The 26,382-nt window shown below is 41.6% G+C and overlaps 2 protein-coding genes across 2 annotated transcripts in view; one reads left to right on the top strand and one right to left on the bottom strand.

Annotated features, from left to right (window-relative positions):
- Positions 1–441: 441 nt before the first annotated feature.
- On the top strand, positions 442–10,965 carry LOC139384497 (peptidase D). The gene is made up of 15 exons (XM_071129308.1): positions 442–489; positions 2,487–2,670; positions 3,901–4,028; positions 4,181–4,244; positions 4,410–4,457; positions 4,577–4,638; positions 4,739–4,783; positions 5,575–5,650; positions 6,735–6,781; positions 8,240–8,308; positions 8,486–8,563; positions 9,178–9,326; positions 9,591–9,775; positions 9,924–10,115; positions 10,367–10,965. Exons 1-15 carry the CDS (start codon positions 449–451, stop codon positions 10,481–10,483), a joined length of 1,485 nt encoding a protein of 494 aa, XP_070985409.1. The 5' UTR covers positions 442–448; the 3' UTR covers positions 10,484–10,965.
- A 5,393-nt stretch (positions 10,966–16,358) lies between these two features.
- Positions 16,359–26,382, bottom strand: part of LOC139384784 (thrombospondin type-1 domain-containing protein 4-like) — a 41,372-nt gene continuing 31,348 nt past the window's right edge. The window contains exons 8-18 of the mRNA XM_071129666.1: positions 22,155–22,362; positions 20,264–20,439; positions 20,046–20,136; positions 19,696–19,893; positions 19,395–19,524; positions 18,909–19,113; positions 18,330–18,503; positions 17,832–18,005; positions 17,243–17,422; positions 16,943–17,087; positions 16,359–16,675 (exon numbers count right to left, since the gene is read on the bottom strand). Of these exons, the coding sequence (XP_070985767.1) occupies positions 16,533–16,675; positions 16,943–17,087; positions 17,243–17,422; positions 17,832–18,005; positions 18,330–18,503; positions 18,909–19,113; positions 19,395–19,524; positions 19,696–19,893; positions 20,046–20,136; positions 20,264–20,439; positions 22,155–22,362 (1,824 nt within the window). The 3' untranslated portion in view covers positions 16,359–16,532. The remainder of the gene's footprint in view (positions 16,676–16,942; positions 17,088–17,242; positions 17,423–17,831; positions 18,006–18,329; positions 18,504–18,908; positions 19,114–19,394; positions 19,525–19,695; positions 19,894–20,045; positions 20,137–20,263; positions 20,440–22,154; positions 22,363–26,382) is intronic.

The raw sequence follows: 26,382 nt of genomic DNA, 5'->3' as shown, positions 1-26,382 counted from the left end.
ATAATAAGTTACATAACTTGTGTGTGATAACAGACTTCTGTAGAAGTTATCAGTGAGAAAATATGTCAAGAATAATCACTAAAGAGTGACAATGAAATTGAGAATGAAATAACACCTCAAAAGTTGGTTCATAATAAAAACTAAAATCTGAACACTAGGTATATATCCAACACAAACATTTAAATATTGTGTGACGTTTACTGATAAAAAAAAAAGTGGATTTGTAACTGAAACAACTCCCTGGGGGTTTTCTGAAAGACAGTTATAAAGACCTTGCCATACAATACAACCCTAACATATATTTCAAGTTAGTGGATCAAATTAACGGCCATACTATTTCAAGCATCATTCGGTTCACTTGATATTACATACTGCCGACATACATTTTGTTCAGCACTCACTTCAGCCATAATCAGCTGATCGGCTTCACAAGCGAAGCCACTGTCACATGACACCTCCACTCTTGAGCAACATGGCTGCACGACAGGAGTGAGTATATTCTGTTTTGTATTATTTCTGTGATTTCTCTTTCTCTTAAGCGTACTTGGCCACTGATTCTGAATTAAACTAATTATAATGCACGAATTTTTAGCTTGCTAGCTATCTGCATAAACCTGATCAATTAAGGTAACTCTCGTTACCGGAGCTAGCTGTCAAGCACAAGAAAATAGCGGCGTAGTTTTTGCAGGCTGGCAGTCAGACATCAATGAGCAACGTTGCCATTAACTAACTATGCCTGTCTGACTTTACATTTATTCGCATAATAGGGAAAAACAGGTGGTTACAGTTCCAGTTTGTGGATAATATTAGCTAGTATTTCTACAGACGGGTTGTTTCCGGAATAATTGCCAGGGACCTCACGATACGATGTTATCACGATTGGTAGTAGCACTTTTGATCACCTTTGCAGTCAAAAACAAGCTGAGATCTACCACTCAGATTATTTTAAAAACATGTAAGCCTATTCAACATTAATAAAAACAGTTCTGTAGGAATTAAGTTTGTGCAGTAGGCCAGAAACGTTATCGCATCATATTGGCTACAGTATATGTGCTTGGCCTGTCAATATTGTTCTTATAAGACCATATTATATTTAAAAACTCGAGCTTTGATAACAAAATAGATCAGTTGTACCACTTGCGAGGCATAGCTGAGCATAAATGGAGAAACTTTGCTTTTTTATTTTACTGGACTGATGGTGAAAGTGAAATATTCCTCAACATTAAAATAGACATGACGAGCTGCTAATAATAGAAACGCAGGCCTATCGATACACTTAGCTACACTTAGCTACTAATTCATTGCAGCTGTGGCACGAGAAGAAGTAGGGAGAAGCGAGTTTGGTAGAAGTGTTGACAGTGCAGCAGTTTTTTTTAAACAAACTCACTCATAAAAACAGCAGGGCTTTTCTGTATTCTGGCAGTTTATCCCTGGTCATGGTTTTAAAAGTTATGACATCTCACGTAGGCTAGTATCAAACTTTGCTGTGGGGTTGTGGAAGCGTTAACATTTTGAGCTATCTAATTGGCCAGCGCACTTGATTTAACGACAGCTCTTCTGGTCCGCTGGGTAGGTGGAGTTTGAAATGGTTCAGAACAGTTTGCCTACCTGGCATGCAGGGCTTCTGAATCAAGTGCACCTTCCGCCAAAAGCGCAAAGTCAAATAAATAAAGGAGCGCAAGGCTTTATCGTTGGCTTTTCTACAGATATGTTATGTTTGGTGATCAACTAGGAATGCATAGAAGATCGACTGGTTGGTGACCACTGCTCTACTGTATCGATTTCCCCCATCCCTACAATATGTCAATGTTCCAATTGTTATTAATTAATATAGAGGTGATATGATGCATTATACTCTATCCTCCTATCATAGCTCGTGTTTCTTGTTTAAATGTACTACATCTCTAAAACAGGAAGTGCACATTGAAACCCACTCACATGATCACAGAAGTGTTTAGACATCTTATTGTCGAGTTGACAAAATCTGAGGCAGGTTGGTGATCAACAACTCTAAGTTTAGTGACCTTTGATCAAGTACATCGGTCTTTGTTGTTACTAAATCACACAAGGAAGGGAGCACTCTCCAGAGATCAAGTGTTGTCTTTACCACACACTGGGGATCATTGAAACCAGATCCATTTAGGGCAATACTGTTCTACAGTTTGTGCAAAATCATATTTTTTGTTGAGTGTAAAACTCTTTGAGTCCTAAAAATGGTCAAGGTCTATGTCCTCACCACTTCTGCTAAAGTTTCACTAAAAATGTAACTTTCATAACTGTGCAGTATAATGATAAACAATGATTTGTTTTTTTACATTGTATATTTACTAAAGGGTTTATAAGTATTTTTATTGATTTATTGTTTTAGATAGAATCAGCCGAACTGAAACAAAGGCAGGCAATTGGTTTAGCTAACTGAAAATAGAAAAGTACTAGACAGTAATGTACAACATATTAACCCATTTCCCAATGCTGTCTTTCTATAGACCTGTGTATTGGCTGGGTAAAGACACCCTGAGAGTGTCAGCAGCCCTGTTTGCTGAGAACCGGCGGCGGCTGTGCCAAGGCATGAAGGCCACGGATGGGGTGGCCCCCAAGTCTGTAGTCGTGCTGCAGGGAGGGGAGCAGAAGCAGAGATACTGCACCGATACAGACATGCTCTTCAGACAGGTACATGTAAGGATCGGTGTCCCGCTAGCGGGACAACTTCCGGTGAAAATGTAGGTCGCGCAAAATTAAAATAATCATAAATATTATGGATTTTAAACATTTATGTTATAAGTGTCTTATATTGGCTGAAAGCTTAAATTCTTGTTAATATAACTGCATTGTCCGATTTACAGTAGCTATTACAGCGAAAACATGCCGTGCGATTGTTTGAGGACGGCGCCACACAAAATATTTTTCCACCAGGTTTCATAAATTCACATATAATGATTAAATATTCACATACTTTTTGAAAATCTTCCTCTGATTTGCAATCCAAAGGGTCCCAGCTATAACATGTAGTGTCGTTTTGTTAGATAAAGTCCTTCTTTATATGCCAAAGAGTCTGTTGAGTTGGCGCCATCGATTTGAGTAATCCACTCGTTCAATTTGCAGAGAAATTAATCCGAAAATCTACCCCTAAACTTTGTTTCAACAAGTCAAAATACCTTTATATTTACTCCTCAGATACCCTAAAATGTAATCAAACTATAATATTTATTTTGGAAAGAAGTATGTTCAATAGGAAAGCGATTTTAGCAGGTGGCTTCATGACGCACTCAAACATGAATTTCCAAGACTGTGTCCCTCTCCTAAAACTGTTATTTCTTATTCGTTTTTAAAGTTACAAGCCTGAAACCTTGAACATAGACTGCTGTCACTCTGTGGAAGCCATGGGAATTGCATCCATGGAGCTAATTTTCAATATGACCTTTCTCTTGCATTTCTAAGAGAATTGGTCTCTCCAAAAAAACAAAATTCTGGTTGGTTTTTCTTTGGATTTTCTCCTACCATATCTGTTATATTCTCCTACATTATTTTAACATTTTTACACAAACGTCAGTGTTTTCATTCCAATGGTACCAATTGTATGCATATCCTGGCTTCAGGGCCTCAGCTACAGGCAGTTCGCTTTGGGCACGTCATTCAGGCAGGAAGTGGAGAAAAAAAGGGGCCTAGCCCTAACAGTCAGTTACAGATATGCCATTGTTTTATCCTAAAGCGACATACAGTAATAAGTAAGTAATAATAATAATATGCATACATTTTCATATTGATGACCCCAGCGAGAATTGAATCCACAATCCTAGCATTTCTCTACCAGCTGAGCCACATAGGATCACACATTGATGAGATGGATGGAGGTGTGACTGAGGACCCTGGCTGACTCTTTTGACTCATGTGGTTCTGTAGGAGTCCTTCTTCCATTGGGCTTTTGGAGTGACTGAAGCCGACTGCTACGGAGCCATCGATGTGGACACAGGAAAATCCATCCTCTTTGTCCCAAAGCTGCCTGAGAGCTATGCAACCTGGATGGGAGAGTGAGTCAGTGACTGTAACTCAAACTATATGTGAATGTGATCAGCCTCAGGAGACAGCCTACCACTTTCAGCATCATGGACTCACAAAGACATTCTAAGAATACTCCTTAGGCCTTCTCATTAAAACCGATTGTGTCATTGTCTATTGACAGGATCCATCCGCGGGAATACTTCAAGGAGAAATACGCAGTCGATGAGGTGCAATACACCTGTGATGTAAGTTAGTGTGTCACGTTTGCATGCACATACTGTACACCTTACCCATCTTTGTAGTGTTGTAGCTTAGCTTGTGATCTTGTAGCTTCACTCCTTTCCCTCTATTTGATAGTGTCAGTTCTCTGATCCCTCGACAATTCTGCCTTTCTGTCTGAACTCTTACAGATTGCTGATGTCTTCTCCAAGATGAAGCTTGGAGCTCTTCTCACTTTGGTATGTCCTTAATATATTCTGTTGATGCTATGACAGTGGTTTACAGTAGAAATTCATTAAAGTATCATTTTAAAAGAGACGTGAAAGTGGGCCTGATAAGTATATCATGTTTCTTCCAGCGTGGACAGAACACAGATAGTGGGAGTACCTGCCGCGAAGCCTCCTTTGAAGGAATCAGCCAGTACGTTTAATTGGCATCAATTGATGTCCATTTGAAACTTTGTATTTCTAATTTATTTGGTTCAATGTTTTACCTTGATAAATATGATATGATATTTCAGATTCCAAGTGAACAACACTCTTCTGCATCCAGTCATTGTGGAATGGTAAGTACTGTGTGATACTATATCCAGCTCGTAACCATTGGTTGCTGCTGCTTTTCTGTTATGTGGAACTATTTTTGTGAAACCTTATTAGTCTGTGCCTGTTTCACACTGAGTCATCTGAGGTGGTAACTGCATCTCTAATGTGAAGAGAATCATTAAGACATAAATGGTGGTAGAAACCATAACCAAGAATAGAATCAGAAAAACACCTCACTAACAATATGGTAAGAAGCTGATTTTCCTGAAAGATAAAGAGGGGAGTGTAAGGCTCCTCCAGCAGTGAGGAATGGATGAGTAATACAGGTATTATTTCTGCATTCATTATAAGCTACCAAATATAAAGCACACACATAAACACAGAGCTTTAGCTTTGATCATCAATCTTTTGTTTCTGGCTGGGTGCTATAAGCCAAGCCTAGTACGTGTTTGTGCATGATGGAATTAAGCAAACATGCCTGAGGGGGTGCGGTATATGACCAATATACCACGGCTAAGGGCTGTTCTTATGCACGCCACAATGTGGAGTGCCTGAATACACCCCTCAGCTGTGGTATATTGGCGTGGACAGAACACAGTGTATATTATATTACCACAAACCCTGAGGTGCCTTATTACTTTTATAAGCTGGTTACCAACGTTATTGAACAGTAAAAAGTAATGTTTTGTCATACCCGTGGTATATGGTCTGACATACCACGGCTTTCAGCCAATCAGCATTCAGGGCTCAAACCACCCAATTTATAATATTGATCTAAGAGGCCCTTGACTCCTTGTTCCTTCTCTTCCTGCAGCCGGCTGACTAAGACTGACATGGAGCTGGAGGTTCTGCGATACACTAACCGGATTTCCAGTGAAGCCCATAAAGAGGTAAAGTCCTGCAGGACAGACAGACATACCTGCCACAGGGGGAGAAGGAGCTCCAGATTCTGGCTCATCTCATTTGATCTGTGCATTTTGGATTTTAGGGGACCGAAAGTATTGGGACAAATTCACTTATGTGTATTAAAGTAGTCCAAAGTTTAGTATTTGGTCCCATATTCCTAGCACACAATAACTACATCAAGCGTGTGACTCTTCATACTTGTTGGATGCATCTGCTGTTTGTTTTGGTTGAGTTTCAGATGATTTTGTGCCCAATATAAAGTAATGGTAAATAATGTATTGTGTCCTTTTGGAGTCACTTTTATTGTAAATAAGAAAATGTTTCTACACACTTCTACATTCATGTGGATGCGACCATGATTATGAGTAGTCCTGAATCAATTGTGAATAAGATGAGTGAGAAAGTTGGACGCACAACTATCATACCTCCCAAAAAAGGCTAACCTCCCCTGTTATTTTAATGTTGGGAGGTTAGCATGTCTTGGGGGTATGATATTTGTGTGTAACTTTCTTACACATCATTATTCACAATTCATTCAGGACTATCCGTAGTCATGGTAGCATCCACATGAATGTAGAAGTGTTTAATAACATTCTCTTCTTATTTCCAATAAAAGTGACAGCAAATGCATCCAACGAGTTTCTAGAGTCACAAGCTTCATGTAATCATTGCGTACTAGGAATATGAGACCAAATACTGAATTTTTGACTTCTTTAGAACACATGTACAGTATATATGAGTTCATTTGTCCCAATAAAATGGGGGGGGGGGGGGACTATGTACAAAAAGTGCTGTAATTTCTAAACAGTTCACCTGGTATGGATGGAAATACCCTCAAATTAAAGCTAGGAGTCTGCACTTTAACCAAAGTGCTGGAGTACACAGCCAAAACAACCCAAAATGTGTCAATGTCCCAATACTTTTGGAGCTCACCATGTTGTTATATCATGATTAATATATGAATATAATCAAAGCTAAAAGAATACATCTCAGAGTCATTATTGCCCACTTGCAGCCTTGTATATCACAGGTACAGCCAACCTGAAGTGCTGTTGTCTTTCTCCTCAGATCATGAAGCATGTGAGACCTGGACAGAAAGAATATGAAATGGAGAGGTGAGTGGAGCTTGTTATCATGAAGGGTATGCCAGCTATATTGAACTGTTTGTACCGTATAAAGGCATATTGTATGACAAAAGGCTATGTGGTGTACTATGTCCCGTCTGACCATAAAGGTGATGGTAAAACAGTATGTTCCTTATCTATCAAGGTGTGTTCCTCTGGATAAACTACATTCACAGCACGTCTGATCTGATCACTACTGAAGTCATAAGTATTTGGACAAATTCACATAGTTTTTTCAAGTAGTCAAAAGTGTAGTATTTGGTCCCATATTCCTTGCATGCAATGACGACATCAAGCTTGTGACTAAAAACGTGTTGGATGCATTTATTATAAGTAAGAATAGAAGATGCTTCTGAACACTTCTATATTCATGTGAATGCTACCAGGATAATCGACCATCATGAATGAATCGTGAAAAAGGAAAAGGTTAGAGGCACAAATATCACCCCCCCCCCATTTTTAACCTCGTTACTGGTAATGGTGAGGGGTTAGCATGTTGTTTTGTAGCTTCTGAACAGCATCTCACTGATCGTTATTCATGATTCATTCATGATTTTTCTTAATCATGGCGTTATGAGGATTTATTTAGAAGTGTTATTTATAAGAAATATCTAATCATTTTCTTTCTGTTACTATTGGGCAAAACATAATCCAAAACAAACTACAAATGCATCCAATGAATTTGCAGAGTCACAAGTTTGATGTAATCATTGCGTGCAAGGAATATGGGACCAAATACTAAACTTTTGACTACTTTGATACACTATAAGCACATTTGTCCAAATACTTATGACTTCTTCACAAGGGGGGGACAATACATTAACTGCTTTCATTTCTAAATGGTTAAACAGATACAGTATGCATGAAAATACCCTCAAATAAAAGGTGACATTCTGTACTGTCACCTCATATGAAACATTTGATCTCAAAACTAAAATGCTGGAGTATCGAGCCAAATGGAAAAAATGGCTTCACTGTCCAAATACATATGGAGGGGAGTGTATTTTACAATGTAGCAACAGCCACCCACTGAGCTGAATCAATTTCCTGTTTCTAGTTGGCAGCTTTTTGTGTTTTTAATTAAACCTTCATCTGGGTGGCTGAAGAATGTAAATAATCTGAGCTACTATAGCAGTGCCCCTCGCCAGCCCACTATCTGACTAATTGACTGCAGAAAGAACGTGCAGCAGAGAATATGTAATCACTGACTCAAGTCTCCAGTGAATAAACCAATAACCAAGTGAAGATGAGTCCAAATGCTTTTATTATACTATCCTTCAGTTAAGTATCAGGCGATGGAGATCTTCAAGGTGGGAGGTTCAGATGACTCTCTTCTTGTATTCTAGGCTAACCAATATCAAAAAGGAGGTTAACCCTTGATACACTTCATTGTTAGAACTGTGGAGCTTCTTGTGTACGGTCACTCATGTCAGTGCTTTTCTGTTGCAGCCTGTTCCAGCACTACTGCTACTCTCATGGGGGAATGCGTCACACCTCCTACACCTGTATCTGTGGAACGTAAGGCACTTACTTCCCTTTGCTACACACAAATGGGTTAATTTAATGGAGAACATATCTGATGCGTGACATCATCCGTGTTACATTTTGACGTACAGAAATGAGGTGCTATTGTTCTATCTGACGTGTGTTCAGTGCCTCTATAATGACCTACTCGTATGCTTAAATCTTCATCAGTGGAAACAACGGCTCAGTCCTGCACTACGGCCATGCAGGAGCTCCCAATGACAAGACCATCGATGACGGAGACATGTGGTAAGTCGGCGATCATTTCACATGATGTGAAGTTATTCCACTCCTCAATTGTCCTTTTGGGGTTGTTTGCTTGGTTTTATTATATTCTGTGTTAATTTTGTCTTGGATTTGTATATCAAAAACACTTGCAGTGATCTGTTGTTTTGTTTAATGGAATACTGTACATCTCAGAGAGCTACACCTCCCCTGCTGTCATTAGTATAGTAGGGTGTTGTTTTGTTTAATGGAATACTGTACATCTCAGAGAGCTACACCTCCCCTGCTGTCATTAGTATAGTAGGGTGTTGTTTTGTTCTCGCTGTCAGCTAGATCCACTGAGTGGCTCTCCCATGGGTTTACTCATAGACGGAGCACAGCTTGGACTGGCTTTGAACATAAGGCAGGCTGCTGTGTGCATAGGGATACTGATGGAGATTTAAAGTGGCTGTGTGGAGCGCCCATGGTGACATAAAATGAGCACCTTTGAAAGGCAAAAGTTGTATTCATTATGATGTACATGCTGTGAATAATTTCTCTGATTTATGTTTGGAAATAATGATGCCGGAATGGCTGTAGAGCCCTTTGGTTGAGCAGTAACACTGATCTAACTGTGACGTGTGTTTTTTTTCTTGCAGTCTGTTTGACATGGGTGGAGAATACTACTGCTACTCCTCTGACATCACCTGTTCCTTCCCAGCCAATGGAAAGTTCTCTCCAGACCAGAAGGCCATCTATGAGGCTGTGCTCAAGTCATCACGGGCTGTCATGGCTGCCATTAAACCAGGTATAATCCTACTGTACACAGGCAGGACAGAGGAAGCATTCACTAAACATACAGTACATACTTAGCTTGGGCACAAGGAAGGATTATACCTTTAATATATTAATCTGTTCCATGGTTTGACTAATAGTGAGTTGTTGAGGACTGAAGACTACCACAGAACATGCCATATCCTCACCACCGGTCATTATCACCTGCATAGTAGGCTGCTTTGAAACTTTTAACCTCCAATTTAAAAACCTGACTGAAGGTGGTCTTGTGTTTCAGAGGTCAAGTGGACAGAGATGCACCGTCTGGCTGACCGGGTTCACCTAGAGGAGCTGGTGAAGATTGGGATCCTGCGTGGGAGTGTGGAGGACATGCTGAAGGTCCACATGGGCTCTGTCTTCATGCCCCACGGCCTGGGACACCTGCTGGGCATCGACGTGCATGACGTGGGCGGATACCCAGAGGTCAGTGCCAGAGAGATAGATACAGTATTCTATTCATCAATGATCAGTGCTACAGGCAGTTCTAAATACACTTCCAAAAAGACATGTCTCTCTTTCCTTCTAGACAAAGCTAACGTCCGTGTCATGCCGCTTGTTCTTGGTTACACAGGGTATTGAGCGGGTCAACGAGCCCGGTCTGAAGAGCTTGAGGATGGGCCGTCTGGTGCAGGAACGCATGGTCCTGACTGTGGAGCCTGGTATCTACTTCATCAACCACCTGCTGGACCAGGCCTTGGCCAACCCAGCCCAGAGCTGCTTCATCAACAATGAAGTGCTGACCCGCTTCCGCAGCTTTGGAGGGGTACGTTTACCTATCCACAGACAGTTTGTACTCATTAGTGTGCTGGTTTTACTGTCAATGTCAACCACCCAAAGCTTGCACATAGAAACCCCTTTGTCTCAATCTACTCCATGGCAGCAAATAATATACACATTATGCTGTTCTGTTAAGTCTTCTGCTATACCTGCTTCCCCTGATTATTATCTGCTGTTGATTATTAACCTTGCCTCTGACCCTCATGTGTCTTCCTGGATATTTCCTCCTCTCTCCAGGTGCGTATTGAGGACGACATTGCAGTGACTGCCAGCGGAATGGAGCTGCTCACCTGTGTCCCTCGTACAGTGGAGGAGATTGAGGCTTTCATGGCCGACCGTGGAAAATCCTTCTAAATAACGTCGCTCATATCCAAGCTGATCTAACCAAATGGTATTTTCACTCCTAATTGTGGAGAGAATATCTGTTTTCTGATGTAAGAGATGCAGTTTCTCTAATGATATCTTGCTAGTCTACATAATGCCATATATAATCAATAATGGATGCATTAGATGCAGAACATTTCAATCTAGAAAGGTGTCTGTTTAATCTCAGTGAATGCAGTGTCAGTAGCATAACACACTAATAAACAAATGCAGGTTAAACTACCTATACTATTTGAAGCTCTTAGTGATAAAGATGATTATTGTGAAAATGCAGTGAATTAAACAGCTGTGGCCATCTTGCCGCGTAAAAACAGTGTTGACGGTTGACAATATTTCAGTGCCTAGTTAATTGCTTTATGACTGTGCGTAATAGAGACTTTATTTTCTTGGACGTTTATACAATTCTCATAAAATACAGTGCAATTGAAGTAAATAAACCCCTCAACTTGTAGTTTTGCGTTCTGTGACATTTGTAGAGTGTGCTTCCAGTTGTAAATGCCAGTGATCATAGTGTCATGGAACAGTGGGTTGGTTTACTACAAATGTGTAGTAATACTGCCAGTCTTCACTAGATGGGGTCCTTAAGTCATTGTGAAGTTCATGTAGCTCTGGTAAGAAGAGTTGCCTTGTATTGATGCCCTTATGTTACAGATTTGATTCACACCACCAGTGGTGTTAAAATAAATGGAATGACTACAAATATGCACTAAATAAGTATAAACACATTTATTTACCTATTCTCTCCAAAACAGTGTCAATCAAACCTTTCCCATTTCAATTATGAAGTAGTGTACATTGTAGATGTTTGCATTAGAATTCCTAATACTAAAGTATAGCATTTCAGTCATACGCCATGTCTCTGATTTAAAAATATTTTTTTTTAAAAGAGAGAAAGATGGTGTTAAATCATTAAACTTAAATACTTGGCAGTTGGCAAATTCAGTTAATTCCCTTTAACTCAAAGTTGCATTGAATACACTGTATTATCATGTTTTTAGCTATTGAGTCCATCCCAGACGTAGCATCTGATTACACATACAATACATACAGGATGAGAATCCGCAAAACCTTTTCTTACAGTGAATGTTACTAGGATGGATGCAATCAAAAGGGAACTCCTTGCTCTTGAGGTACAATACAGGATAAAGGACAAAATAATGGGGCATAATGCTTTACTGGCATGGTCAATTTATCACCTTTGTTTAGATGTTTACCAGGCCTACATGAGTAACAGTTTCAATTTAATAAAATGTACTTTTTAACATTTTTATTATTTGTGAAACTTGTGGTACATTACTGCAGTTATAAAGTGTCATGAATAATCCAGTATCCTTTTAGTGAATTAATGTTTCTATTTTCCCATGAGCATAGAAATGTACAATGGTGTAATCTTTTTATCTCACGCAAATGTAGTAGTTATTTTACCTTCTCTTTAAGAAGTATAGTGTTCTAGAATTTCTAACCATCTGCTTTAACCATCCAGTGGGCTCTGGAATGCCTACATCCCTTTCCTAGGCAGCGATTGGTGGAGAGGTAACAGACGTTTTAACCCTGCAGCCAAAAGGGGCCACTGGTGCCGATAAACCAGTGCCGTCCCTGGGGACCCCAATAAATAAATGGAGGGCTTTCTGCTCTGTTCAGTCACTGGGAGGACCTGCTGAATTTCCTTCAGTTCAGCAACTTCTTCACTCACTCAATCATATATATATATATATACAGTGCATTGCGAAAGTATTCGGCCCCCTTGAACTTTGCGACCTTTTGCCACATTTCAGGCTTCAAACATAAAGATATAAAACTATTTTTTTGTGAAGAATCAACAACAAGTGGGACACAATCATGAAGTGGAACGACATTTATTGGATATTTCAAACTTTTTAACAAATCAAAAACTGAAAAATTGGGCGTGCAAAATTATTCAGCCCCTTTACTTTCAGTGCAGCAAACTCTCTCCAGAAGTTCAGTGAGGATCTCTGAATGATCCAATGTTGACCTAAATGACTAATGATGATAAATACAATCCACCTGTGTGTAATCAAGTCTCCGTATAAATGCACCTGCACTGTGATAGTCTCAGAGGTCCGTTAAAAGCGCAGAGAGCATCATGAAGAACAAGGAACACACCAGGCAGGTCCGAGATACTGTTGTGAAGAAGTTTAAAGCCGGATTTGGATACAAAAAGATTTCCCAAGCTTTAAACATCCCAAGGAGCACTGTGCAAGCGATAATATTGAAATGGAAGGAGTATCAGACCACTGCAAATCTACCAAGACCTGGCCGTCCCTCTAAACTTTCAGCTCATACAAGGAGAAGACTGATCAGAGATGCAGCCAAGAGGCCCATGATCACTCTGGATGAACTGCAGAGATCTACAGCTGAGGTGAGAGACTGTCCATAGGACAACAATCAGTCGTATATTGCACAAATCTGGCCTTTATGGAAGAGTGGCAAGAAGAAAGCCATTTCTTAAAGATATCCATAAAAAGTGTTGTTTAAAGTTTGCCACAAGCCACCTGGGAGACACAACAAACATGTGGAAGAAGGTGCTCTGGTCAGATGAAACCAAAATTTAACTTTTTGGCAACAATGCAAGATGTTATGTTTGGCGTAAAAGCAACACAGCTCATCACCCTGAACACACCATCCCCACTGTCAAACATGGTGGTGGCAGCATCATGGTTTGGGCCTGCTTTTCTTCAGCAGGGACAGGGAAGATGGTTAAAATTGATGGGAAGATGGATGGAGCCAAATACAGGACCATTCTGGAAGAAAACCTGATGGAGTCTGCAAAAGACCTGAGACTGGGACGGAGATTTGTCTTCCAACAAGACAATGATCCAAAACATAAAGCAACATCTACAATGGAATGGTTCAAAAATAAACATATCCAGGTGTTAGAATGGCCAAGTCAAAGTCCAGACCTGAATCCAATTGAGAATCTGTGGAAAGAACTGAAAACTGCTGTTCACAAATGCTCTCCATCCAACCTCACTGAGCTCGAGCTGTTTTGCAAGGAGGAATGGGAAAACATTTCAGTCTCTCGATGTGCAAAACTGATAGAGACATACCCCAAGCGACTTACAGCTGTAATCGCAGCAAAAGGTGGCGCTACAAAGTATTAACTTAAGGGGGCTGAATAATTTTGCACGCCCAATTTTTCAGTTTTTGATTTGTTAAAAAGTTTGAAATATCCAATAAATGTCGTTCCACTTCATGATTGTGTCCCACTTGTTGATTCTTCACAAAAAAATACAGTTTTATATCTTTATGTTTGAAGCCTGAAATGTGGCAAAAGGTCAAGGGGGCCGAATACTTTCGCAATGCACTGTATATATATATATGATTATCAGTCAAATGTTTGTACACACCTACTCATTCCAGGGTTTTTCTTTATTTTTACTATTTTCTACATTGTTGAATAATAGTGAAGACATCAAAACAACACATCAAATCATGCAGTAACCAAAAAAGTGTTAAACAAATCAAAATATATTTTTTATTTGAGATTCAACAAAGTAGCCACCCTTTGACAGATTTGCACACATTTGGCATTCTCTCAACCAGCTTCATGAGGTAGTCACCTTGAATGCATTGCAATTAACAGGTGTGCCTTGTTAACTTGTGGAATGTCTTTCCTTCTTAATGCGTTTGAGCCAATCAGTTGTGTTGTGACAAGGTATATGTACAGTAGGGGTGGTATACAGAAGATAGCCCAATTTGGTAAAAGACCAAGTCCATATTATGGCAAGAATAGCTCAAATAAGGAAAGAGAAATGACAGTCCATTATTACTTTAAAACACAAAGGTCTGTCAAGAACTTTGAAAGATTCTTCAAGTGCTCTCGCAAAAATCAGCAAGCGCTTTGATGAGACTTGACTCTCATGAGGACCGCCACAGGAAAGGAAGACCCAGTGTTACCTCTGCTGCAGAGGATAAGTTCATTAGAGTTACCAGCCTCAGAAATTGCAGCCCAAATAAATGCTTCACAGAGTTCAAGTAACAGACACATCTCAACATCAGAGGAGACTGTGTGAATCAGGCCTTCATGGTGTAATTGCTGCAAAGAAACCACTACTAAAAGACACCAATAGAAGAAATTTGCTTGGGCCAAGAGACACGAGCAATGGACATTAGACTGGTGGAAATCTGTGCTTTGATCTGATGAGTAATTTTGAAATGCGGAGTAGGTGAACGAATGATTACCGCATGTGTGGTTCCCACCGTGAAGCATGGAGGAGGAGGTGTGGGGGTGCTTTGCTGGTGACACTGATTTATTTAGAATTCAAGGCACACTTAACCAGCATGGTTACCACAGCATTCTGCAGCGATACACTATCCCATCTGGTTTGCGCTTAGTGGAACTATCTTTTTTACTACAGGACAATGACCCAACACACCTCCAGGCTGTGTAAGGGCTATTTTACCAAGAAGGAGAGTGATGGAGTGCTGCATCAGATGACCTGGCCTCCACAAGCAACTCAATTGAGATAGTTTGGGATGAGTTCGACCGCAGAGTGAAGGAAAAGCAACCAACAAGTGCTCAGCATATGTGGGAACTCCTTCAAGAGTGTTGGAAAAGCATTCCAGGTGAAGCTGGTTGAGAGAATACCAAGAATGCAAAGCTGTCATCAAGGCAAAGTGTGGCTGTTTGAAGAATCTAAAATGTATTTTGATTTGTTTAACCTTTTTTTGGTTACTACATGATTCCTTGTAAAATGTCATAGTTTTGATGTCTTCCCTATTATTCTACAGTGTCGAAAATAGTACAAATAAAAAACCCTTGAATGAGTAGGTGTGTCAACTTTTGACTGGTTCTGTATATATATATACAGTACATACACGCAGCAGTGATGCAAAATATATGATACACATGAACATTTTAGAGCTTAATTTGTTAGAGGGTTGCTGTGTAAAACTGGTGAGCTGTCACATAAAAACACTTTTCAACTTAAGTTGTCTTAGCACCGTAACTTGGGGCTCTATTCAATCCGTATCGCAGAAGTTAAGCGTTACAGCGTGTTTGAAACTTAAAGGCAATGTTCCATATTAGTGGAGACTGCATCACGGTAAACACTGCATACGTTGGCTCAATCAGAAATGACCTTAACATTTATATTGCACCATCTGTAACGCTTCACCGGTACAGATTAAATAGAGCCATAGATCTGGACTGAGCAATTACTGTTTGACACGTCCTCCTGTGAAATAGTGAAATCTTTGGTCAACTAAACTGCTGTGTAGGAGAGTATTGAATAGAGCCCTCATGATACGTAATTGGGGATGATTTAAGAGCAAGCTTGGGCAACTTAATACTACATGTAGTTAATTAGATCATAAATATTGTGGATTTTAGAGCGTAAAGAAGCTTATTCAAATGTGTACAGTCTATACATTATGCAAAACAAACAATCTTGCTTTCCTTTCATACTGTAGCTTCCTCTCTTTTAATGTAATCCAAGAGAGCCATGGTAGTCAAGAGTCTCATCACAGATGCGGTAGCAGTTTATTTTGTCAACGTTTCGGCCAAAGACCTTTTTCAAGACCTTAATCCATTCAGGTGAATGGCAGCGGCAAACTGCTTCCCGTGAAACACAATATTAACCCAGACAGGAACTTTTACTGGAGGGGATTCTGGTTACAGTCCATAAAGTGGTTCCAGATTCTTCGGTTTGGTGTCCTGTCTATCATCTCGCCTCACCAGAGCTCCTCCACTCATAGCCCTGTTAAACGTGTCCTTCACAACCATCCTCCACGAACCATTCAGTTTCACGTATTGCCCATTGGCAATCTCCTCACATGCCAAAAACAAGTTGGGCTTTCACTTCCTTTCTTTGCAGTCTTTCAGTTTTTCAGTCTGTAGTTTCAGCACTCATATTATAGTGTCCAGTCAGTGTCCACCCAGAGTCAGGTTCTAGGCTGTCCTCTCCACTGTGGGTCAGTGTGTTTGGCCCAGGGACTGAGGGCCTGCTCTGGGCGCTGTGTCAGGCCCCCTAGAGGTCTGAGGCCTGGGGAGAGGGGGCTAGCTGAGTGCCCTGTGTTGTGACTGTCTGTGGGCGACTCGTGTGCAGGAGGCACAGCAGGTTGTCTTGTAGTAGTCATACACACAGAGACGTGCCTGGACCACCACATTGCAGTTGAAATACTTGTCTCGACAGTTCTCGTCTGAAAAACAATCATAACATCGAAAGTCAGTGATGATCAGTGATTTTAAGTTTTTGAAAACTTTAAGTATTTTCACAAGTTTTCTGTATGGAATAAGATCTTCATAAATGTTGAACCATTTCAGACTAAAATCCCCTCTAACCCTCATTAAAACTGTCTGGCAGTAGTTAGGACCAGACCTGCCATCATTAACCAATCCAACTGTATGACATTCCAGCGGAGGTGCCTTGGCCCCAGATCCATGTTTACTACACAGTAGTAACTGACCTATGTGTGGGACGCAGGGCTCTGGGTTGCACTCCTCTCTCTCCACTGGTTTCAGCTCCTCCTCACAGCCCTCACTGGAAAGCATGTCATCAGACAGACAGCGCACCTCCCTCACACGGAAGCCCCCCTCACACGTCTTAGAACACTGCAGGGACAGAGAATACAGTGCAAACCTCACTCTCCCTTTCTTCAATTACACTTTCAAGAGAGTGTATTTCACAACTCCACATAAAAGCGTGTGTCTGTTTTTTCATGTGTGAGTGCACGCATGTGTGGGCATGTGCGTGTACAGTTACTCACAGCGCTCCAGTCTGTGTGGTACCACTTGGCCCCGCAGGACTTTAGGTGGCAGCTCTGCTGATTAAGAGGCTTGTCTAGAGAAGAACATTCGTAGGGCGGCATTACATTGAACCCCTCGTCTGACTTCATCAGACACACCACTGCCCTCTGCTGGCTGCCCGAGCCACACTCCGTTGAACACTGGGAGAAGGAGAAAATACCATAGGTAATACTACACATGGGCATGACATGAGGCATCTGAACTGTTTCAACATGTTTAGTTTTTTTATTTAAAAAAAGAAAAAGGCATCACTGGCTCAGTTGATTGGCCGACCTGAGTTATAGAAGGTACACCTTACTTACAGGGCTGGTTTCCCGGACAGAGATTAAGCCTAGTCTTGAACTAAAAAGCTATTTCAAATGGAAATAATGGACAATGGATTTGTAACATCTGAGTGTTCCTCTTTACAACACTGACATGAGACATCAGCAAAAACGTAAGATATGGATAGGAGACATCTGTAAAATCAGCAGCAAATCCTCATCCTAATATTTTCCCTGATGATGTGTCCCTACAAGCCCAGTTTGACCCTGTGTTGTCCTGTCTTACCTGACTCCAGGGGGCTGTAAACCACTCGATGCGACTCTCACAGGGGCCGTGATTACAGATCTGAGAGTCAGTGGGGCGCTCATGGCCACACCCCTCCAGAGGCAAGCTGCTGATGTGATTGGTCAGGCACAGTACGCCTCGGGTCCGCACACCCATCCCACACTCAGCAGAACACTACAGAGAGCAAAGACATGGTAACTGACAATACAAACAGTTGACCTATGCCGTGATTCAATCCGATCAGCGGAAGATCCGTCCGTGTATAGTGCACTTGACATTCAAAGGTCATTTCCAATTGAGCCGGCATATGCAGCGTTTACTGGGAATGTGGAACATTGCATTTAACACTAGCATCAAGTCAATTTGTATTCAATTATAATCTTGCATCTATAATACTGTAGTAGATCAATCAGGTTCAACAATTACTACAGTATTAGGTTAGAAAAGTGTTAGACAGTGATCTTGAGAGTCCATGTCCTCAGTCCTACACATACATACCTTATTCCCCCACTCAGTGAAGAACCAACTTTTAGCACAGGGCCCCATGTCACAGTTCTCATTGTCACTGGGTCGCAGCTTCATGTTGCACTCCTCGTCCGACACAAAGTCTCCCACGTTGCTGACACAGTGCACCTCCCTGGTCCTCTGGCCCACGCCACAGGGAACATAGCACTGGGGAAACACAGGAGGGACAGTAAAAATACTATAGGGGTAGTTTTCAGGTCATCTCACAGTGTAAATAATGGTCAGTTCTCTCTGATGAATGTAACCTGTTGGGAAAATGCTCCATAGAATACTTGCTTGGGTTTCATTTATGATAAGGAATGCTAGCAACTTTCGAGGAATGATAACATTTATCTAATTGGGGTTCATGTACTTTCTCATACATTCTTCTAATACAGTATGTTAAATCTTGTAGTACTTAGAACGTTTGATTGAGCCTCAGATGGGTGGGGTAGGTTTACACTTTTAACACTATTCTAATAGTTCCATGCGCCGAGCAAGCTCAAACAAGTGCAGCTAAAGTATTTGAAACAAATACTATTTGAAGCATATTGATTGACAGCTGTCACTCACTGCGCTCCACTCGGTTTGTATCTGCCACTCGCTGCAGATTTTCAGCTGGCAGGTGCTGGTGGTCTCGGGCTGCTCCAGGTGGCGGCAGCGGCTGGTGTGGACGTTGAGGGTCCGGTTGGCATACACCTGCCTGCACAAGACCTGGCGGTGCTGCATACCCAGGCCACATGTCTTACTGCACTCCGACCACTCACCAATGTCCCAGCTGCACAGTAGGACACACAAGGCCCCACATTCAGAAGGACACAATAGCTATGTGGTACCAACATAGCTAATAAAACATGTGGTCAATTGTCCAATTAGATTATAATTATGATCTAATTATTAGACTATAAAGAGGACGGGTCAGGAACTTTTCATGAAGAATATAGAAATCTGGGTCCTATGAGTTCTGCTAAAGCTCCGTGTATGTATTGAACCAGTGTGTGTAATGTCTAAGAGCCCTGTATGTAATGTAAGTGTGGTTGAGACAGAGGGGTCTCTCACAAGGCAGGGCAGGACTGAAGGTTGCAGGGCTCTTCCTGTGAACTGGGCCTGGTGCTGCTGTCACACTGGTTCTCTGGTACCTGCTCATGGCTCAGTCTGTGGACACAGCGGAAGATGGTGTACCTGCTACCTGAAAACCAATACACAGGAGAGCATTAGATGTTCATGCCTCAATACTGCATCGTCACTACTCACTGTGGGAATCTGTTAAACCTAGTTGATCAACTAGTATCAATCATAGCATCAGAGGTTGAGAACTTTTGGGGCTTCAGTTCAGACAAAGATACATGCCATGTCTTACCTCTGCCACAGGAGGCGCTACATTCTGTTGCCCCAGACAGTTTCCAGTTGTATTCTCTCTGACGTCTGGGTGGCAGGACTGCTGGCACCTGGTTGTTGGGTACCTGGGGAGGGTACTTGCCCCCTCCGGCTGGATCGTACCCATCCTGGTTGGGGTTGCCCCGGTGATCATTCCCACTTTGCCCATACAGAGTGTTCCCTGGGAGATCGAAAATGGTATTTCAGCCAACAAAACCAGGGGAAAACTCACAGTCATTGAGATGCTTGTCGACCCCCTCCCTTTGTGGACTAAGAGTTAATTTAGGCCATACAGTCCCAGTCAGATGCATCAGTAACTATGGGGAGCCTCACCTCCAGGTCTGTGGTCGGGGTGCTGTGGAGGGTTGTCAGAGGGAAGGATGAATTCATAGCTCACTCCTGGGTTGGGCTGCTGGTAGATCACCTGAGGACAAAAAAATTATTCAGTGAACAAGTTAATTACAACTTAATGTGCCAGTGTAAACTGCCAGAGAAATATGTGCCAATATGAGCTACATTTTACTGTACATACAAGTTGACTGATTACATACATAAACATCCAGGATCTCATTGGTTGGCCCCTCAGCCAGGAAGGACTCCCCGGCGGTGCTGGTGACCTCATTTGGTCGTCGGTAGGTGAACATGGTGCCCACCCCCTCATACTCCCCTGGCCGGTCAATGGCCCAGTTCCCATTGATGATGGAGCGACCTGAGCGGCTTTTCAGAGCTGCAGACAGACCATGAGTTGATGGTTGACCGTTAATAAAACTGCACCCAAAAACAATATTTTGGTATTTGTTCCATTAGTCCCAAAATGTTTGGCTTGCCAGCACTCAAGTTTTCAGGTATGTAACTTTTCTGTAATGTTTTTCAGATGGCCTGTTGCACTAACCATGGAATTCTCCAAACTGGCTGTAGTGTTGAGAGATTCAGCTACACAATTAACATAAAGCTATGCCAGCTCTTTACTAACAGGTTTGCTCATTTACAAAAGACAGCTTTTTTTTCTGAGGATTTCTGTATTTTGAAAGGAGTGAGCTATTTTTCTTTAAATGCTGAACATTAGACAAGTAACATTAAGACTACTGAATATAAGAGTGTTTGGACAACTTAAAGCACATATTAGGCATGCAGAAATAAACTAGAACAGAAGTCTGTTGAGGAGAGTGGGGCAAAGATCAGGGGATAATGGTAATGATAAGTAGTTCCATGGAAGAATCCTCAGTCCTGTTTATCCCCAGGATGTTGCATCACAGCACGCTTTTACCCACTGATATATGAACTCTTCCAACAACAACGCCAAACGACGCAGGAACAACAGTCACAGAAAGGAGCCATTGTTCACGCATACTCTACATTTCCTGCTTAGGTGCTTACTCACTGAGTAAGTATTGTGTATGGGTTGAGTGGGGACTCATATAAAAAAAGCAAGGCATAACTTGGCACCCCCAGTTAGTAGTTTTGACTTTTCAAAGTAGGTTTCATCGCTGTGTTCAGTCAGTAGTGGTGGTTTTCTAGGCAGCAGTGAAATTCCTCACCTTAATTAAAAAGGATGGGAAGGCTAGAGGAAAGGGTCCTCTAATGAAAGCTTGTTTATATACTTTCCCCTGAGGGGAGCAGCCAGGCCAGGGGATCTCTCTCTCTCTCTCTCTCTCTCTCTCCCCAATATCTCCAACAATAAAACACAATAGACCCACTTCTGTGTCACACTGTTATGCTCATATAAAGACAAGATCTTATTTATTCAATTAATTAAATCAAAGTTTGTAACCAGAAGTGCACTGTGTGGTTACTTACTACTGACAACATAGAAATGCTCACATCCAAAATTCCAGAAAAATCCCTCCTCCCTCCTGCTCTGTATTTGAGCTGCCTTTTAATTAAATGAATCAAATCAATTTAAGAAGCAGCTGTTCCCTGCTGCCTGATACCAGGCTCACAGCACGGATGTAGCAAGACATGGCCTAAATTATATTTCAAAAATAGCTACTGCTGTCAGATGTTTTATAACCTGAAGTTTATCTTTAAATTGTGACTTTTTATTAGTACTGTTAATGTAATATGAAACATAATCTAACGTGGTCGAAGGGAAAACCTAAAATTGTTATTGCAAGTGTCATAGCTCATGGGTCTGATTCAGACAGAGATGTATGGAGCCTTAAAGGGCCGTGGATAAAGAGCTGGTAACTCTGTAGTTAAACAGAGGTGGTTTGGAACCATGCTTGTGTGTTGAGTAACCTTGCCTCAGACATGAAGACTCCCAAGCTACCCACTGGCATATCAACGTTGTTTCCTCATCATTTCAATGAAATTACATTGAACCAACGTGGAATAGACGTTGAATTGACATCTGTACCCAGTGGGTAATGTCTAGGCTTTAGCTCAGCAGGCTAACACATTCTGACCCGGTTTAAAACACTGGTCAGTCACAGTCCTACTCACCCAGGTAATTCCTGCTCTTCACCGTCTCGGTGACGTTGATCTTGGTGGCTCCCTCTGGGATCTCCACTATCTTGTGGTAGCCCACCTTGTTCAGGCTGTGCTGCTGGAAGAGCCCTGACACCAGCTTACAGTCCGTGTTGTCCCCGCCACACACCCCACACTTGTCCATCACCTTGCCTGAGCCCAGGTACTCATCGCAGCCCAGACTCTGTCAGAGAGAGAGAAGGAGGTTAAAGGATGGGACAGAAGACATGTATTGCACCTCACTAATCAATACCAGTACATTACAAACAGTACAGTACGCTTTTTGTTGTAAGCAGAGGGACTGTAGGATTTTTGAGGTGAAGCAATGTTCAACTGTTGAGCTACTGAGACATCTATTTTAACAGGCAACTGTTTTACCACTGAAGTGCATGGAAAAGTAAATAACATGAGCAACCTCATTAATCAAGTAAAGAGGGGAGAATGAGAGATAATAAACCAAAGCCTATCCAGCATATTCATAAACAAACCCATGTTATTTCACCTCTCTAATTCGATGACCTGCTGCACATAATTAACTACCATAACACAACAACCAATTAGCCTGAGCCGGCTTCATTCCAACAACAGGCATATTCTTGGCATGATGCTAGAGTAGTAATGGCTCCCAAAGCAAATCCTCGGGGGTGTTAGCTTTCTCTGTCACATTGGCACTCATAAATTACAGGAAGCCTGGATAAGGTTAGTATAGAACACTCAAATCAGCAGTCGATAAATCCAGCCAATCCAGACATAAAAGTAGCTCGCTGTGTGAACATGTGCTGCAGGCACGGGCCTGGTTGGGACTGATCCCAGCAGGCCACCGTATTTCTATAATTGCAGACCCCTGGGCAGTGGAGAGTCACCACTCGAACCTCGAACCGAACAACCAAGGGAGGGGTCAGCAGGGGACAAAAAAACTGTTTTGTTTTAATGACACAAAGCTCCTCTGTGATTGGACGGTTGCCAACGTTAGTCTCTAGTCAGTCAGTAGCTCTCAGGGAACGTTACGTTCAGCAGTCCAGTCAATAATCCCCCCCATTCCTAGACAAAACCCTGTCACAAACAATTTCCTCCCAATCCCAAACCAGGACTAATGGGGATCTTGCCTTGCTAAACCGGCGTATTTTCTCAGACCAACTGTATATATATTATGTCCCAACATTCATAAAAAATATTACACAACATTTTTTGTGTGGTCCTTAAGCACGGGACATAACTAGGCTTACATAGAATAATCACACAAACAAATGAAGAGCAGTCTACAGTGGTAATTAAAAAGGGTTTTGCTGTAGATTCATGCTCTCTCAGCGGACTTAGTTCTTCCTGGAGCTGCAGTAAGACAGTCAGCTGCAGGCTGGATGCAGGCTGGGACATGGGGCTGGAACAGGGGAGATGGTAGCCAGGCCAGGGCTAGGGGTGGACTGAGGAGATTGGGGTAGGCTCAGGAGACAGAAGCCTGGCACTCGCCCACCCATTGCAGCGAGGTCTGCATTGGGCCAACACTCCACCCAGGCCAAAACAAATACACACCACCTCCTTCTACACAGGAAATAAGCGATGAGAGAGGGAATAGCAAACTAAGAGCCCTGAGAAATGACCGAACAGGGTAAATGTTATATTAGCCTATGTGGAATTATGGATACATACTGTAGCCTATAGGCACTCAAATGTAAGAATGGTATATGATGAAAACCAGATTGTTCCATATGAGTTTACACATTTTATTTTCATACATCACATATACAGTATGCAAGGCTATCACAAAAAAATTGGGATACTAAGTGAGTGGTATCGGTCTTCTCAATTTTCACCATAAAACACCCTGACTTTAAGCAACAACATTATCACAGATATCATTTCAATGTTTAGCCTTAATCCCAGGAGAAAGAAAACTGTTCCTTCCTTCCCCTCATAAACTACAGCTTGACAAGCTTGGCGAGTAATGGCTATCTGTGGCCATTTTCCAGAGAAAAGCTCTGAATCACTGTGTGTTAACGTGTGAATGGAGAGTCACATAATTTATTACCTGTAATCTGAGTCATCCGTCAATGTATGAAATATCATGTGACTAAGAGGCGTCAGTAGTGTTTTTAGAAAAATTGTGCAATAAGGTTTTCCAAGCCTTTTAATATGGTAAAATGGCTTAGGGCATGGGACCTATACAGGAAGCATTGAAGTGTGTGGGTATTATTTGATATCAAATAGTTTCACTGTTAATATACAGTATATCTTTCAAATCATAAACTGTCAAAACAGACTTTGGAGAACAGATGATACCCCATACAAAACAGTGAAGCCAGCAGTCATTTGTTTCCCAAACCTGAAAACAGTCATCCAGGCTGTCCTTGATACATCAAATATAAATGGTCCTGCATCACGAATCCATCAAAATGAGGTGTCTCACTGAACCAAGTTTGGAGGGATCCTAGTTTTTCCCTTTCAAGGGGATTCACAGTGTTTAAGTGCTCAATTTATTAAGAGACCACATCATTGCTTTTTTCTAATCTGCTCTCTGTGGGTGGTTTATAATTATGCTTGGCACTGGACGACATCCCCTTTCAGTAGCACTATAATGGGCCTTTAAATGTCACTAAAAATCCACCTCATCTGGAAATGGTTAGACGTGTCAGGATGGTAGTCAACTGCCAGTCAAAGTGAGGAACGTCGGATGAAAACAACATTAGCCTTCCAATAAACCCCAGCAGTACTTTTCCAGATACAATAGATGTAAGGTCTTGTGCTTTTAGGAATTGGCTTGTCATGATAGGGATAATAATCCCTTGTTGAGTTTAATTGAATTGAATTTATGAAATTCTACACAACTGAACCAGCAGACTATCGGTCTCTTTCCATCATACCAGTAACCACTTTATAACAAATGTTTGAGTTTGCATTTATAAGGTTATTAGATACCCTTAAACTACTGTCTCACTATGATGGTAAAGCTATCCCAATTTCAAGCATGTCCTCAGCTGTGCACAGAGGCGCCTCTTCTCAGAAATCAAGGTTTGGGAGCTTTCAAATAAGTGCCTAATGCACTTTAATTGAGTGGGTAAAGAAGGAATGAAAACCAACATTTATTTCATTACAAACATGCACAAACTGTCAATAAACAGTTGCAAAGACACTCCATGTCACTTGATCCTTTTCCCACAGGCTTGGCGCAGGTTACATTTGCCTTGAAATAATGTTGCTTTTAACTGTGTGGGGGGCCTTGGTTTGTGGTTTCCCACAAGGAATGAATATGAATATGAAAATGAGTGGTCACAGTGACTTTATGCTGGAGTCAACAGGAATGTTGGAAACATCTTACAGTCCTTAAGTCGACCAGCCCCCATCTTCTTTGACTGTAAAGACTTCGGGCTAGATTCTCTTAGATCTGCGCTAGTCAACACCCGCATAGCGATTGTTTTGGCGGTGTTGTTGATAGAAATACGTTAGAGCTGTCAGATCCACAAGCGGCTCCTTGCGTTAGCTTATCGTGGCAACAAAATCACCCAATTTTATAATCCGACAAATCACATGCAGCCACATTACAAGTTCTAACACTCAAATGTGTGATGTTGTTTTGTCTACACCTCGATTAGACGGATAGACTATAACCCCCCCCCCCATTCAAATTAAAATGAACATGCATTAGAAGCCTACAGTTTCTATCGCCGTTTTGAACTTCTAATGCAGTGGGGATAATAAGGAAGGGAGTGGTTTGTGACACAAGAGCAGCCACTCACCTATTTGTCAGCTCACACCACAGTTACACCTCCAACACCACCAAAACATCTGCTATGCGTATGTCTGCCAACACCGGTTAACACTAGTTCTGACTGAATCGAGGCCTTCATCCACCCCATCTTCTGTAAAGGAAGTTATAGATGTGGTGGAAAAAGTCATCAGTGGACTGACTGCTAGGGTTTCTCACAGGCGTGGGACTGTGACCCTGGGTTTAAATGGAGAGTGTTTGTGAGTGGATGTTTAGACAGAGAAATACACTAATGACAACGAGATTTAAGCTAACGAGTGATTGACATTAACATGTGCAGACGGCTGTACTGTATAGGCCTATCAGGGAGCACTATGGTGCACAAATACATCCAGATTCATGCAGCTGTTTCAGGAGCCCCATCTACACAAATGATCCATTATCAACCACACACTCTGCATATCAGGGACTCCAGACACTTTTATTCAGTCATTGCTGTAACTG

The sequence above is a fragment of the Oncorhynchus clarkii genome, chromosome 26 (assembly GCF_045791955.1).
Source record: "Oncorhynchus clarkii lewisi isolate Uvic-CL-2024 chromosome 26, UVic_Ocla_1.0, whole genome shotgun sequence".
NCBI lineage: Eukaryota > Metazoa > Chordata > Actinopteri > Salmoniformes > Salmonidae > Oncorhynchus > Oncorhynchus clarkii.
Note: the sequence above shows the minus strand (reverse complement) of the source record. Positions and strands in the feature narration are given on the sequence as shown.

Excerpts from the sequence above, each read along its gene's own strand:
- LOC139384497 (XM_071129308.1), top strand. The coding sequence starts at position 449 with ATGACACCTCCACTCTTGAGCAACATGGCTGCACGACAGGA. Across the intron at positions 5,651-6,734 it reads CCAGTGAAGCCCATAAAGAG|ATCATGAAGCATGTGAGACC; the intron begins GTAAAGTCCTGC and ends CTTTCTCCTCAG. Across the intron at positions 6,782-8,239 it reads AAAGAATATGAAATGGAGAG|CCTGTTCCAGCACTACTGCT; the intron begins GTGAGTGGAGCT and ends TTTCTGTTGCAG.